Here is a 13451-nt window from a genome sequence, read left to right as displayed (position 1 = left end):
GTTATCTTAAATTTAGCATCACGGTTGTGTACATTTTAGCATATCTCCATCATGTACAGAAACTCTCCACATTGTGCACAGTTTTGATAACACACAATGTTCAGGTACCACACTTTTGTTACATAACACCAAATCCTCAAAAACCTGGTTCAAGTTTGCATTATCACTGCTCATTAACAGTGAGTAAGAGCACAAAATATGAACTCCATTGCTGGCTCTTTAATCCCCACATTAATTCCTAAGTAGCAGATGTTCCTCACGCTTGGGGACCTTTGGTGACACTGCTTCCTGTCTGCTGCTGATTGGTCACTGGACATCTGCTGTTGGGTTCATGCAGTGACAAAGTGTGTAGTGTTGCTTTCTTGTCCTCGGTAATGAACCTATGCGACATTTACAGACATGATAATAGAAAAAAGTGAATAGGCCAGAAAGATGAAACGCAGGAAAGAAAGGAAACACACAAGCCTGAAAGTGAAATCAAAACAAATGCCATGGTTTTCCAAGAAGTAGCTGAGCACTGGAATGTTGACACTGTCAACACTGGAGAGATCCAGGTGGACACCCAGAAGAACAGTTTTTCAACATCAATAAGAAAAGAATGAAGCTGTCTTGGAGGAGGGGACGCCAGCAGAAATCTTCAAGTAAAACGAAGAGTTTGTAGAGATATTTCATAACAGTGAAAGTGCAAAGAACATTGTCAGAAGGTGATCCATAATTAGAAAGCAATTTGACAATCCACTGATGTACAGAAAACACATTCCGTTCACATTTAAGGGGATAATATGATGAAATACATGAGAAGGTGACGACAAGCACAGTTTAAACTGCCCTGAATCCTTTTTTTGTACAAAGAATTATAACAATTTACTTTTCAATATTTCTAGTGTTTTAAATTTCAATGCACTAATATTCTATTTATTTATGAATTTATAGCTGACACTAAGGGAGTATTAATGTTTCATCAAAATGTTTTAAAGTTCTTGGAACAATTAAAATTTCTGCTGTTAATTATTTGGCTCACTTTTCACAATTTCAGTCTTCAAGGTCATTTTTATAGACCTGTATTACTATGCAAAGCAAAAGTAACCTCTGTCTATAATTTATTGTTTGTTTGTTTGTTTGACTCTGTGGTGCTGGGGATCAACCTGGGGCCTCACACATGCTAGGCCAGCACGCTACCATTCACTACACCCTACCATTCACTACACCCTAACTACACTCTGTAGTTTGTTAGTGAAAAATCCTCATCCATATTTCACTGGGATTTTTTTGTCGCATATCTAACATATAAAGAAATTATTTATTGTGAGACAAGGAAAAGATAATTAATCCCTGACTCAGATTTCTTGGTATTATTTTTTAAAATTAATTTTTTAATTTATATATGATAGCAGAATGCATTACAATTCTTATTACACATATAGAGCACAATTTTTCATATATCTGGTTGTATACAAAGTATACTCACACCAATTCTGTCTTCATACATAACCCTAACCCTTACCCTAACTCCTTCCGTTCCCCTCCAACCCCTCTGCCCTATCTAGATTCATCTATTCCTCCCATGCTCCCTCTCCCTACCCCACTATGAATCAGCCTTCTTATATCAGAGAAAACTTTTGGTATTTTTTTTTGGGGGGGGGGTTGGCTAACTTCACTTAGCATTATCTTCTCTAACTCCATCCATTTACCTGCAAATGCCATGATTTTATTCTCTTTTATTGCTGATTAATATTCCATTGTGTATATATGCCACATTTTTTATTGATTTTTTAAAAAAATAAATGGCAGTGGAATGCATTATAATTCTTGTTACACATATAGAGCACTATTTTTATTTTTGGTTGTATATAAAGTATGTTCACAAGAATTTATGTCTTTATACATGTACTTTGGATAATGATGTCCATCACACTTCACCATCCTTGCTAAGGCCCTGCCCACTCCCTTTCCTTCCTACCTCTCTGCCCTATCTAGAGTTCATTTATTCTTCCTACGCTCCCCCTAATTACCCCACTATAAGTCAGCCACCTTATGTCAGAGAACATTTGGCATTTGTTTTTTCTGGGATTGGCTAACTTCACATAGCATTATCTTCTCTAACTCCATCCATTTACCTGCAAATGCCATGACTTTATTCTCTTTTATTGCTGAGTAATATTCCATTGTGTATATATGCCACATTTTTTTTAATCCATTCATCTACTGAAGGGCATCTAGGTTGGTTCCACAGTTTAGCTATTGTGAATTGTGCTGTTATAAGCATTAATATGGCTGTGTCCCTGTAATATGCTGTTTTGAAGTCCTTTGGGTATAGACCAAGGAGAGGGATAGCTGGGTCAAATAGTGGTTCCATTCCCAATTTTCCAAGAAATCTCCGTACTGCTTTCCATATTGGCTGATCAATTTGCAGGCCCACCAGCAGCAGTATATGAGTATACCTTTTCCCCCACATCCTCGCCAACTTACTGTTGTTTGTCTTCATAATAGCTGCCATTCTCACTGGAGTGAGATGAAATCTTAGAGTGGTTTTGATTTGCATTTCTCTAATTGCTAGAAATGATGAACTTTTTATATATTTTCATATATTTATTGATTGTTGTATATTTTCTGAGAAGTGTCTGTTCAGGTCCTTGGCCTATTTATTGATTGGGTTATTTGGTTTTTTGGTGTTTAGCTTTTTGAGTTCTTTATACACCCTAGAGATTAGTGCTCTATCTGATGTGTGAGGGGTAAAGATTTGCTCTCAAGATGTAGGCTCTCTATTCACCTCACAGATTGTTTCTTTAAGAACTGTTGCATATTCCTATATATTTGGGAGCTGATAGCTATGTAATATGTAGTGATTTTTATTTGTCAACCAATTCAAAAACACATATGAAGGAAAGGACCTCAATTCTTGGTTTATTGAAAACTTCTTACCTTTTCCGTATGTCTTCCTCAGGACTTTCATATTATTCATTTATTATTCATTCATTCAGCACACACTTCAGTTCCACCAGGCAATGGGTTTATGTTTGTTGATGCTACAAATGAGAGGTAAAGCAAATGCAAAAGCAGAAAAAATAAACAGATGTTCTGCTTTGTTTCCCCACTAGGGCTACCATAAAGCTTTGGTCAAACTAAAACTGAAAAAAAATACTGTGGATGACATTTCAGAGAGTCTGCGGCAAGGGGGAGGCAAGTTAAACTTTGATGAACTTCGACAAGATCTCAAAGGGTAAGAGTGACACATCCTGGGTCACTAGGAAGTTTCCACTGCTAAAAATCAATTCTTGGTGAGAGTGTTTATAGCCCAGATACTCATAGAGAAGCATTTCTGGAATATGCTCTGAGAGGAGGCTAGGCCCCCATCATTCAGTGATTTCTCTTTCTCCTGCATTTTAATTTCTCTGTGTTGGGTTTGGACCATGTACAAGAATGAATTCATCTGTATCCTCTCAATTTCAGGAAGGGCCATACTGATGCAGAGATTGAGGCAATATTCACCAAGTATGACCAAGATGGAGACCAGGAGCTCACTGAACATGAACATCAGCAGATGAGAGATGACCTGGAAAGAGAGAGGGTGGGTCTAGTTTAAAAGACCATGATCTGTTTCAGCACCCACCACCTGTCAAACACTGCACTAAGTGGTGGGTGACTGGGAATCTGTCTTTCTCTCTCTCTCTCAACATATGTATTAGTGCTTTGTTTATCCCAAAAGGAGTATATAAACCGTAATATATAAGGTGCAATAAAATAGATGAGTGCAAGAAAACTAGAAACAAGGGTACAAAAATACATTATGGATAAAGCTAATAAAAACTAAATTATATAACTAGGCATATGCTTATAAACATTGGGCAATGGTCTTGGCCTTTTTGGCCCTAAGCTTTCTGGCAGTCAACTTGAAAGAGGAGCTTGATTACTTGAATTGTTCTTTATGTCCAAGAGAGTGAGGAAAAAAAAAAGTTACCAGAAGATAAAAACCTCTCTGGTTAATTAGTTGCTCTTTAAATTATTAACTTTTATAGTAAAATAAAATTATCATGTGCCTTTTATTTGAATATTTACTACAGCGTAATAGAAAGTAAAATTAACTGTTGGGCATGGTGGTGCCAACATAGTCTCAGCCTCTCAGGAGACTGATGTCGAGGGTACTTCGACCCAAGTGTTGGAGACCTGCCTGGGCAACATAGAACCCATCTCAAGTAACAAGTAATAAATAATAATTAAATAAAATTGTAAATGAGCTTATGTAACTAAGAAGAATTAACAGTTTTTCCATTAACTTTCAAATATAAATGCTTAAACAACAATAATAACAAAAAAGAAATTGAGGTATAGAGAACACAGATGAATGTTAACATACAAAGCCACTTTCCTCCAAGGAGAAGTCTAGAATGATTGTTACTAAACAGTGCTACAGACAAGTTTGTCCAAAGGTGACAAACTTCAACATTCATTGTGAAATGTAAGCACAAAGACAGTAAATGAAATTTTCTTGCGTCAGTATTTAGTCAAAATTCTGAGATTATATCCTTCCTGCTTTAGAGTTATTGAATTTGTTCTTTTATGAAAAGAAGGTGATAAGGGTATTCTTTTATTTACTTTTTTTCTTTCTTATGTTTTTAGTGTTCTTTCTTATCCAAACAAAAGCTTAGCAACTCCTCGTTAATAGTTAAAATCTGTCTGAAAATTTGTGCATTCCACAATATAGAAAAATGTGGCCATCCTGGTCTGGCTGACACCCATTTCCTACTTGCCCAAGACCATGCTAAATTCTGTGTGAGGTCTTGGTGCCTCTCTTCACTGGGCGACCCCTTGTCCTGCAGGAGGACCTGGACTTGGACCATAGCTCTTTGCCGCGCCCCATGAGCAGCCGCAGTTTCCCAAGAAGCCTGGATGACTCTGAGGAGGATGACGACGAAGACAGTGGACACAGCTCCAGAAGGAGGGGAAGCATCTCCAGTGGGGTTTCTTATGAAGAGTTTCAAGTGTGAGTATAAAGGAATTGGCTGAATTTTGGTGCACCAGAGTCTAAACGAGATATGTCTGTTTCCTGTTTTTTCTTTCTTTTCTTTTTTTGGTTTTTGTAATTAGTAAAGATACTGAATCTTTATTTTTTAAACCTTAACCATGTACTTTATTTTTTTTTTATTTCTTTTTAGTTACACATGGCAACAGTATTTATTTTGACATAATTATGAAAGCATGGAATATGATTTGTTCTAATTGATTCCCTGGTACTTCCCCTCCCCTCTCCTTTCTGGAATAGTTGCACCAATTTGAAGTCCCACCAACAATGAATATATGAATGCGTGTACCCTTTTCCTCGCATCCTTTCCAACATCCTTTCCCCTGTTCTCATCCCTCTACTCTACTGGTTTTTCTGGTGTTCACTTAGAGTTATTATTTTTTTTAAACTAGTGTTCTTTGATGTACATAATAGTGAGATTCACTGTGGTATATTCATATATGTATATAGAAATGTTATATAGAATTAATTACACTGTCTTTCTTGTTCCCATCCCTCCTCCTTTTCCTTCACTTGCCTTTGTTTACTCCACTAATCTTTCTTTTATTCTCTCCCTCTCTCTCTCTCTCTCTCTCTCTCTCTCTCTTTTTTAACTTCCCCCCTTATTTTTGATAGTTTTTGCATATCAGAGAAACCATTCAACCTTTGGCTTTTATCGATGGGCTTATTTCACTTAGCATGATAGTCTCCAGACTCATCCATTTACTGGCACATGCCATAAAGTTATTCTTCTTAATGGCTCCTCCATGTGTATACATATCACATTTTCTTTATCCATTCATCAGTTAAAGGGCACCTAGGTAGGCTCCACAGCTTAGCTATTGTGAATTGTGCTGCCATAAACATTGATGTGACTGTGTCACTATAGTATGCTAATTTTAAATCCTTTGGATATATTCCAAGGAGTGGGATAACAGGGTCAAATGATGCTTCCATTTCTAAATTTTTGGGGAACCGTTATACTGCTTTCTGGAATAGTTGCACCAATTTGCAGTCCCACCAACAATGAATGCGTGTACCCTTTTCCCCGCATCCTTTCCAACATTTATTGTTAATTTGTATTCTTGATAATTGCCACTCTGACTGGAGTGAGATGAAATCTCATTGTAGTTTTAATTTGCATTTATCTTATTGCTAGAGATATTGAACATTTTTTTCATGTATTTGTTGATCATTCATATTTCTTCTTTTGAGTAGTGTCTTTTTAGTTCCTTTGCCCATTTATTGATTGGGTTATTTGCCTTTTGGTGTTAAGTTTTCTGAGTTCTTTGAATATCCTGGATATTAATGCCCTGAGGAGCAGGTATCAAAGATTGTCTCCCATTCTCTATGTTCTCTCTTCATGTTCTTGATTGTTTCCTTTGCTCTGAAGAAGCTTTTTAAATTTGATTCCATCCCATTTATTGATCTTTTATTTTAATTCTTGCACTTTAGGAGTCTTGTTAAGGAAGTCAGTTTCTGAGCCAGCATGTTAGAATGCTGGGCCCTCATTTTTGTGTAGCAGGTGCAGGGTTTCTGTCTAATTCCTAGGTCTTTGATACACATTGAGTTTTATACAGGGAGATAGGGGTTAAATTTCATTCTACTTCATTTGGATTTCCAGTTTTCCCAGCACCATTTGTTGAAGAGGCTATCTTTTCTCCAATGTATTTTTGGCACACTTGTCTAGTATGATATAACTGTATTTATGTGGGTTTGTCTCTGTGTCTTCTATTGTATTCTGTTGGTTTTTGTGCCTGTTGTGGTGCCAGTATCATGCTGTTTTTGTTACTGCTCTGTAGTATAATTTGAGTTCTGATACTGTGATGCCTTTTGCTTGTTTTTTTTTTTTTTTTTCACTGAGGAGTGCTTTGGCTATTCTTCCAGCTTTTTCTATTTCTGTGAATGCTATATACAAAAAACCAAGGCCAACATTATTCTGAATAGAGAAAAACTGAAAGGATTTCCTTTAAAATCTGGGACAAGAAAAGGATATCTATTTTCACCACTCCTATTTAATATATTGTTAGAAATTCTAGCCAGAACAATATAGGCAAGCAAAAGATATTAAATGGATACAAATAGGAAATGAAGAGCTCAAATTATCTCTGTTTGCTCACCTAAAAGCTCCATAAAGACTTCTAGAACTCACAAATGAATTCAGCAAAGTACCAAGAATCAACATCTAAAAACTGTCCCGCTGTCCCTGGTAAGTAAAATACTTGGGAATCAATCTAACAAAAGAGGTGAAAGACCTCTGTAACGAAAATGACTGAACACTAAAGAAAGGAATTGAAGAAGTCCTTAGAATATGGAAAGACCTCCTATATTCTTAGGCAGAACTAACATTTCTAAATGGCCGTACTACCAAAAGTGCTCTACAGATTCAATGCAATTTCCATCAAAAATTCCCTGCATTTCTTAATCCATTCTTTTCCATTGTTAACCATCAATTCTTTTTTGTGACTTTTATTCATGCATTTTGTCTTTAGAAAGGTAAAGTGTTTATTATAGGAAAAATGGATAATATAGAAAAAAGAAAGAAAACATTTATATCTCCTATATTTCTACCAATGAAAATTTCTATTAATATTTTATTGTCTGTGGTTCCATTTACATGCGTTTAACAATATTTTTACGTATTTTCTTAGACTAACATATACTTTATTGTGGAGGTTTCCAAGTGCACTTAAAAAGAATGTATATTATGATAGTTTTTTTTAACTAGAGTCATACATAATAGTTGGGCTCATTTTGACAAATTCATACATATATGGAATTTGATTTACTCCCATTTCAGTCCCCAGTGCCTCCCCATTTCCCTTTTCTCTCCACCTAGTCCCCTTTCTCTGATCATCTTCCTTTCACTCATTTATTTATTTTTGATTGGTGTTTTATACATGTACATAAAAGTGGAATTCACTGTAGTATATTTATACATGCACACAGTGTGATTTTGTTAAATTCATTTTGCATTTTCTCCCGTTTCCCATCCCTCCTCCCTCCCTATCTCCTCCTCCTATCTCCTCCTCCTCCCTCTACTCTGCTGATCTTCCCTATAGCTTAATGAGTCCCCTCTATCCCCATTTATTCCCCCGTATTTTGCTCTAGCTTCCACATATGAAAGAAGAAAACTTCGGCCTTTGTTTTTAACAGTCTGGTTTATTTATTATGCCATTTTGAGTGGAGTGATTTCCAGAGGTCTGATATGTCTAGTGGCTTTATGGTGTTATTTGAGTCTCTTATTTCTCTATTGTTCTTCTGTGTAGTTGTTCTAATTGTGAAAGTGTGCTATTAAATTCTCCAACTGTTTTATTCAATTGTCTATTTATCACTTTAATTCTGTAAGATTTTGTTTCGTTTATTTTGAGGCAGTGTTGTTAGGTGCACATTTGTAATTAGTGTATGTTCCTAATTGATGACCCTGCTTTAATTATAAGATGTCTCACTCCATCCTAGTAAAATGTTTTGTTTTGTTTTTTTTGACTGCAATAACTGTAGCCACTCCAGCTTTCTTATGGTTGCTCTTTGCATAACATATTTTTGCATCTTTGAATCTAAAATGTGTCTCATGTAGACAGCATACGTTTAGATCTTGCCTTTTTTTTATTATTTGTCAATCTCTGCCTTTTGTTTGGATTGTTTGAGCCATTTACATTTAAGGTTATCATTGACATAGTTGGATTTATTTCTGACATTTTACATTGTATTTTCTAATGTCTCTTTTGTTCCTCCATTCCTTCCATATTTTTTTCTTTTCCACTAAGTGAATATTTTATAGTGTAATAATTTGGTTCTTTTACTAATTTTTTTACTATTTTTAGGACTTTTTTTGTGTGTGGTTGCTTTAGGATGTAACATATATAAATCAGTTAGTGAGAAAGTACTTAGGTTTTAAATTAAATTAGTCCAGCAAGCTAAGGAAATGTTATTTCTAAATAGCTCTTTTTCTTCTTTCCACTTTCTATGGCCACTCTATGTGTGTATATACGTGTATCTCTGTGTGTGTGTGTGTGTGTGTATGTGTGTATTATCTCATGATACTGATCTACATACAGTGTACAAACTCAATATTACATTGAGTAGTTATCCCAATATATAATTTTATGTCTCTTAACAAAGCTGAAAGAAGAATTAGAAGTATATATCTATAGCATTTGCTAAATTAACCTTCTCATCTTATTAACCTTACCACATCTGATTCTCTTCTGTTCTCTATATTCATGGTGCCATCTGATGTAATTTTCTTGCTCCAATAAAACTTTGCTCCTACCTATACTGTAAACATTATTTAATTAAATATTCTGTCACAGTATAACTTCTGGTGTCACCTGGTCATTGTTAAGTGTATTGTATTTATATATGTTTATAGGACCAATAATCCAATTATGTACAGATCTCACACAGTTGATTTTAAATTAGTTAAGAAAAATAGGAGGAAATGTGCATTTCTTCTGTATTTTATATTTACATAATGACTTCTACCAATGTACTGTTTTTTCATGAGGATTATAATTGCTGTGATTTTATTTCAACCTGAAGAATTTCTGTTAGTATTTATTGTAAAGCAGATCTTCTAGCAAAAACTCTCTGCTCTTGTTTATGTTTTGTTTTGTCTTCATTTTTTCTGGCCTCCAATGTTTCTGATAAGACAGATGTTAATCTTACTAAAGTTCCCTGCTACATGTCTCTAAATATTTGTACTTAGTATGTGTGTGTCTCCAAGACTATCCAAGACTATCCCAAAAAACTTGGAGTTTTTTTTTTTTTTGTGTGTGTGTGTGTGTGTGTGTGCTTCCTTGATAGGTAATGTTTTTCAAAATATTTGGGAGGCATTCAAGCATTATTTCTTGAAATATTTTTTAAAATGCTGCAGACTCTCATTCTTATAGAAAAATAGCAGATTTATTTGAATAAATGTCTTTTCATTTGTTGTATGACCTTAAGAAAATTTCTCATGCATTTGAATGTTGGAGTTTTTAAAAACAATTTTCACCATTTATAGTCATTTCACTGGGGAGAGAATCTACAGAACTCTCATGTGCCATCATTCTAGAAGTTGTCTCAAGTTACCCTATTTTAAGACATTTACATAATATTTTAAAATTGAGACCCCAGGGATGATGAGTGAGTATATGGTTTTCTCCACTGGTTTATTTACTCAGTATACTGTGAACATTATTTAATTAAATATTTTGTCACAGTATAACTTCTGGTGTCACCTAAGAGTTCCATTGTATAGATAGACAATGATGTATTTAAACAATCTCCATTTTGATTGGCTAATGTAGCTATTTCAATGTTATGCTAATAAGAAGCAGCATTGTAGTAAAAAATTATAACATAAAACATTTCTTTAGAAAAAGTTCTAAAACTAGAACATCCAAAAGAAGGATTAGGCATCGTTCTAAGATTTAAAATACAATGGCAACTCTCTGGAGATGTGAGCCAGCTAGGAATCCCACCAGCAGCCTATGAAAGTTTGTCCCTAGAGCTTGAGACCACTAGAAAATGGTTCAGGGCTGGAGATGTGGCTCAGTGATAGAACACCTGCCTAAGGACCTGGGTTCCATCCCCAGCCTTGCCAAAATAATTTAAAAATAGAAAGTATTTCAGGTTATGATTGTTTAAAAAATCTTAGCATTTCTGTTTGAAAAGCCAATGGAGCTGAAAATATAATGCGGCTTTGCCCTCTTAACTGTGGTTACCTGCAGCCTGGTGAGGCGCGTGGACCGCATGGAGCACTCCATCGGCAGCATTGTGTCCAAGATCGATGCTGTGATCGTCAAGTTGGAGACCATGGAGCGGACCAAAGTGAAGAGACGGGAGGTGCTGGGGAGGCTGCTGGATGGGGTGGCCGAGGTAAGAGGTCATGGGCTGGAGAACGATGAACAAAGGATTCATTTCCATCTACAAGAACATGCATCACCTCACCAGTAACACCTTGGTTTCTTTTCTCTTGTTAGGATGAAAGACTGGGTCGTGACAGTGAAATCCACAGGGAACAGATGGAGCAGTTAGTGCGGGAAGAGCTGGAGCGCTGGGAATCTGATGATGCAGCTTCCCAGATAAGTCACCGGCTAGGCACACCTGTGGGACTCCATGGTCAGCCTCGCCCCAGAGGATCCCGTCCTTCCTCCTCTCAGTCCACAGAGGGCGCAGAAGGTGGAGGTGGAAATGGGAGTGCCAGTATGCACGTGTGAGGAGTGTTGGTGTGTATGTTCCTGATAGGCGAGAAGGCGCTGTCCCAATCGCCATAACAAGTACACTATTTATATGCCCTGATTACCATATGATGCTGGCCTATGTGACTGATTGTTAATCTTCTGCACTTTAACTTATTTTATATAAATGTTACCCGTGAATCCAAGTGTTTGTTTTTTGTTTGTTTGTTTGTTTTGTTTTGTTTTGGATTGGTTTTTTGCTTTTTGAGGTTTTTTTTTCCCCCTCATATGAGAAATCTAGATGTAAATATTGAGTTCAGGGAAAATCTTTGAAAAGTATGTGGAGTGTATGGTCAGTTGCCACCATGCCTGCATCTTCCCAATTGACAGTGAAGTAGCCTTTATAGCTAGAAGAGAACAGTCAAAGGTCTTCTGAGTTTACTTCCATTCACAAAAATCAGTATTGCCACTTTTGTCCAGTGTATGAAAGCAGGTAGGATATTCCTCTCCACTTGGGGAGTAACTCATGAGCTCAATGCATGGATTTCTTTTTAAAAAGGATTCTTTTTTTTTTTCCAACTACCTTACTGGAGTGAACTTTTCTAAAAGACTAGGTAGAAAAGAACTCCAGACCACAGAATGGGTATGTAGTCACTATGCTAGAATTTGTATGAGTGGTTAAGATAAATGTTAAATACTGTGCTTTTATTGTTTGTTTATATCTAAAATCTGTGAGACTATCATTTCATTTTTATATTATATTAGCTTTGAATTTGAAATAGCCAAGAAAACCACCAAAGACCAATTTGAAGAGGAAATGGTAATTTCAAACTTTAGTTTTAAAATTCATTAAACCACCAACAAAACTAAAGTTTCAGTTTAATACTCTCTCAAGAATATAGTTCTCAAATATTCCTGATCCAATATTGATAATGTAAATGATGCTTAATTTAGTAAAAAGGAGGCATTGGTATTCAAAGTTCATCCTTTGTCAGAAAGTACCAGCCACATTTTGAGTTAGCATCAGTTGTTTTCAATAGGAAAGGGTCTTGCAAAATTTATGGGAGAAAAACCTATTTCTCAAAAAAAAAATACAAAAACAAATTATTTTTCAAAAGTAGTGGGAAATGTGGCCTTTTGATAGCTAATAGGACCAGCAAGGGCAATGTAATATTGTTGAGCATCTCTCAGTTGGATAACAGAAGGGAATCCTGCTTTTTAATGCTGCATCTTAAGTAGTTCATTCCATTGGTGGAGTATGTCAGTCAAATCTCTAATGAAAAGAGAAGACAGGCCTTTCTGCCATAGTGTCTATAGAAATAAAACATATTGAGTGTCTTTAACAGTCATTCCCCATGGATTTATCTCTATCTGTCTTTACTTTGTTTTAACATGCTACACCAATTCTTTATTCCTAGGTACTGAAATTTGCATTCCAGGGGAATGGAGTGTACATATTTATGTTTGTGTACCTTGTTGTTACATGTAAACAAACTTCAGTTTGAAGTGCAACTATTATGTGGTATCCATGTATATTGACCCGGTGCCATAGGTTGATTATGGTCACTAGAAACTCTTTTTATGGTACTTATCATTGTACTGTTTTTCATTTCACTTGTAAAACGTGGTGAAATTCTTTTCTTATTATCCATAAGTTCCATACATTTTTATTCTTTAGTCATGGAGCATTCAGTCCCAGCCCTTTCCTTATCACCTTCCCACCTCTGTATGACAGGAATAATTATGATGTTACATATGCCAGTCTCAACAATCAAGAATTTTATAATTGTGTAATACTGAGCACTTTACTTCTTAATAAAGACTTGATAAAATATCAGATGTAAGAGCTTTGTGTTTCCTATGTAGTAAACAGTTGGGTAATTTGCCTTTTATCAGGAGATAGTTAATAAGGGCTTCAAAAAAGGCACTTTTTCTATGTTCAAAAACAAGATATTTAATACGTTTTCTTATTTATTACACCGCATAAACATTTCTGGTAATCATTAAAACTTTATATACAGGGCTATCATGCATGGTGTCTAATTTTTAGTTCCCTCAGGATTATAGCCCAAGACAAGGATTCCAGGAGGTCGGGCAGGTAGCTTATTTAAGATGGAAGTGATAGAGTGGGGAGAACAGGAGAGGGAAGATGTCAGGAAAGGACAGGCTATCACGCTGATCCACACCATAGGCTGCTGAAGCCCCAACTCTGGGAAACAGTAAGATACACACAATTCAGACTCATCTAATCTTGAGATGTAGGACTTTGGATGGAAAGCTATTCCAGG

General features: G+C 35.9%; 1 protein-coding gene across 2 annotated transcripts in view; it reads left to right on the top strand.

Moving 5' to 3' along the window:
• Window positions 1-13002, top strand: part of Pkd2 (polycystin 2, transient receptor potential cation channel) — a 52223-nt gene extending 39221 nt beyond the window's left edge. For both annotated transcript variants that reach the window (XM_046457635.2, XM_046457633.2), the window contains 5 exons: window positions 3099-3220; window positions 3451-3568; window positions 4818-4981; window positions 10714-10861; window positions 10966-13002. In XM_046457635.2, coding sequence (XP_046313591.1) covers window positions 3099-3220; window positions 3451-3568; window positions 4818-4981; window positions 10714-10861; window positions 10966-11202 — 789 coding nt within the window. In that variant the 3' untranslated portion in view covers window positions 11203-13002. The remainder of the gene's footprint in view (window positions 1-3098; window positions 3221-3450; window positions 3569-4817; window positions 4982-10713; window positions 10862-10965) is intronic.
• The last annotated feature ends 449 nt before the right edge of the window (window positions 13003-13451 follow it).

This window comes from Marmota monax, unplaced genomic scaffold (assembly GCF_021218885.2).
Source record: "Marmota monax isolate L192 unplaced genomic scaffold, Marmota_monax_Labrador192_F-V1.1 WCK01_AAM20220418_F8-fsc00128, whole genome shotgun sequence".
Classification (NCBI taxonomy): Eukaryota; Metazoa; Chordata; class Mammalia; order Rodentia; family Sciuridae; genus Marmota; species Marmota monax.
The sequence above is the reverse complement of the archived record's forward strand: the minus strand, read 5'-3'. Positions and strand labels throughout refer to the sequence as shown.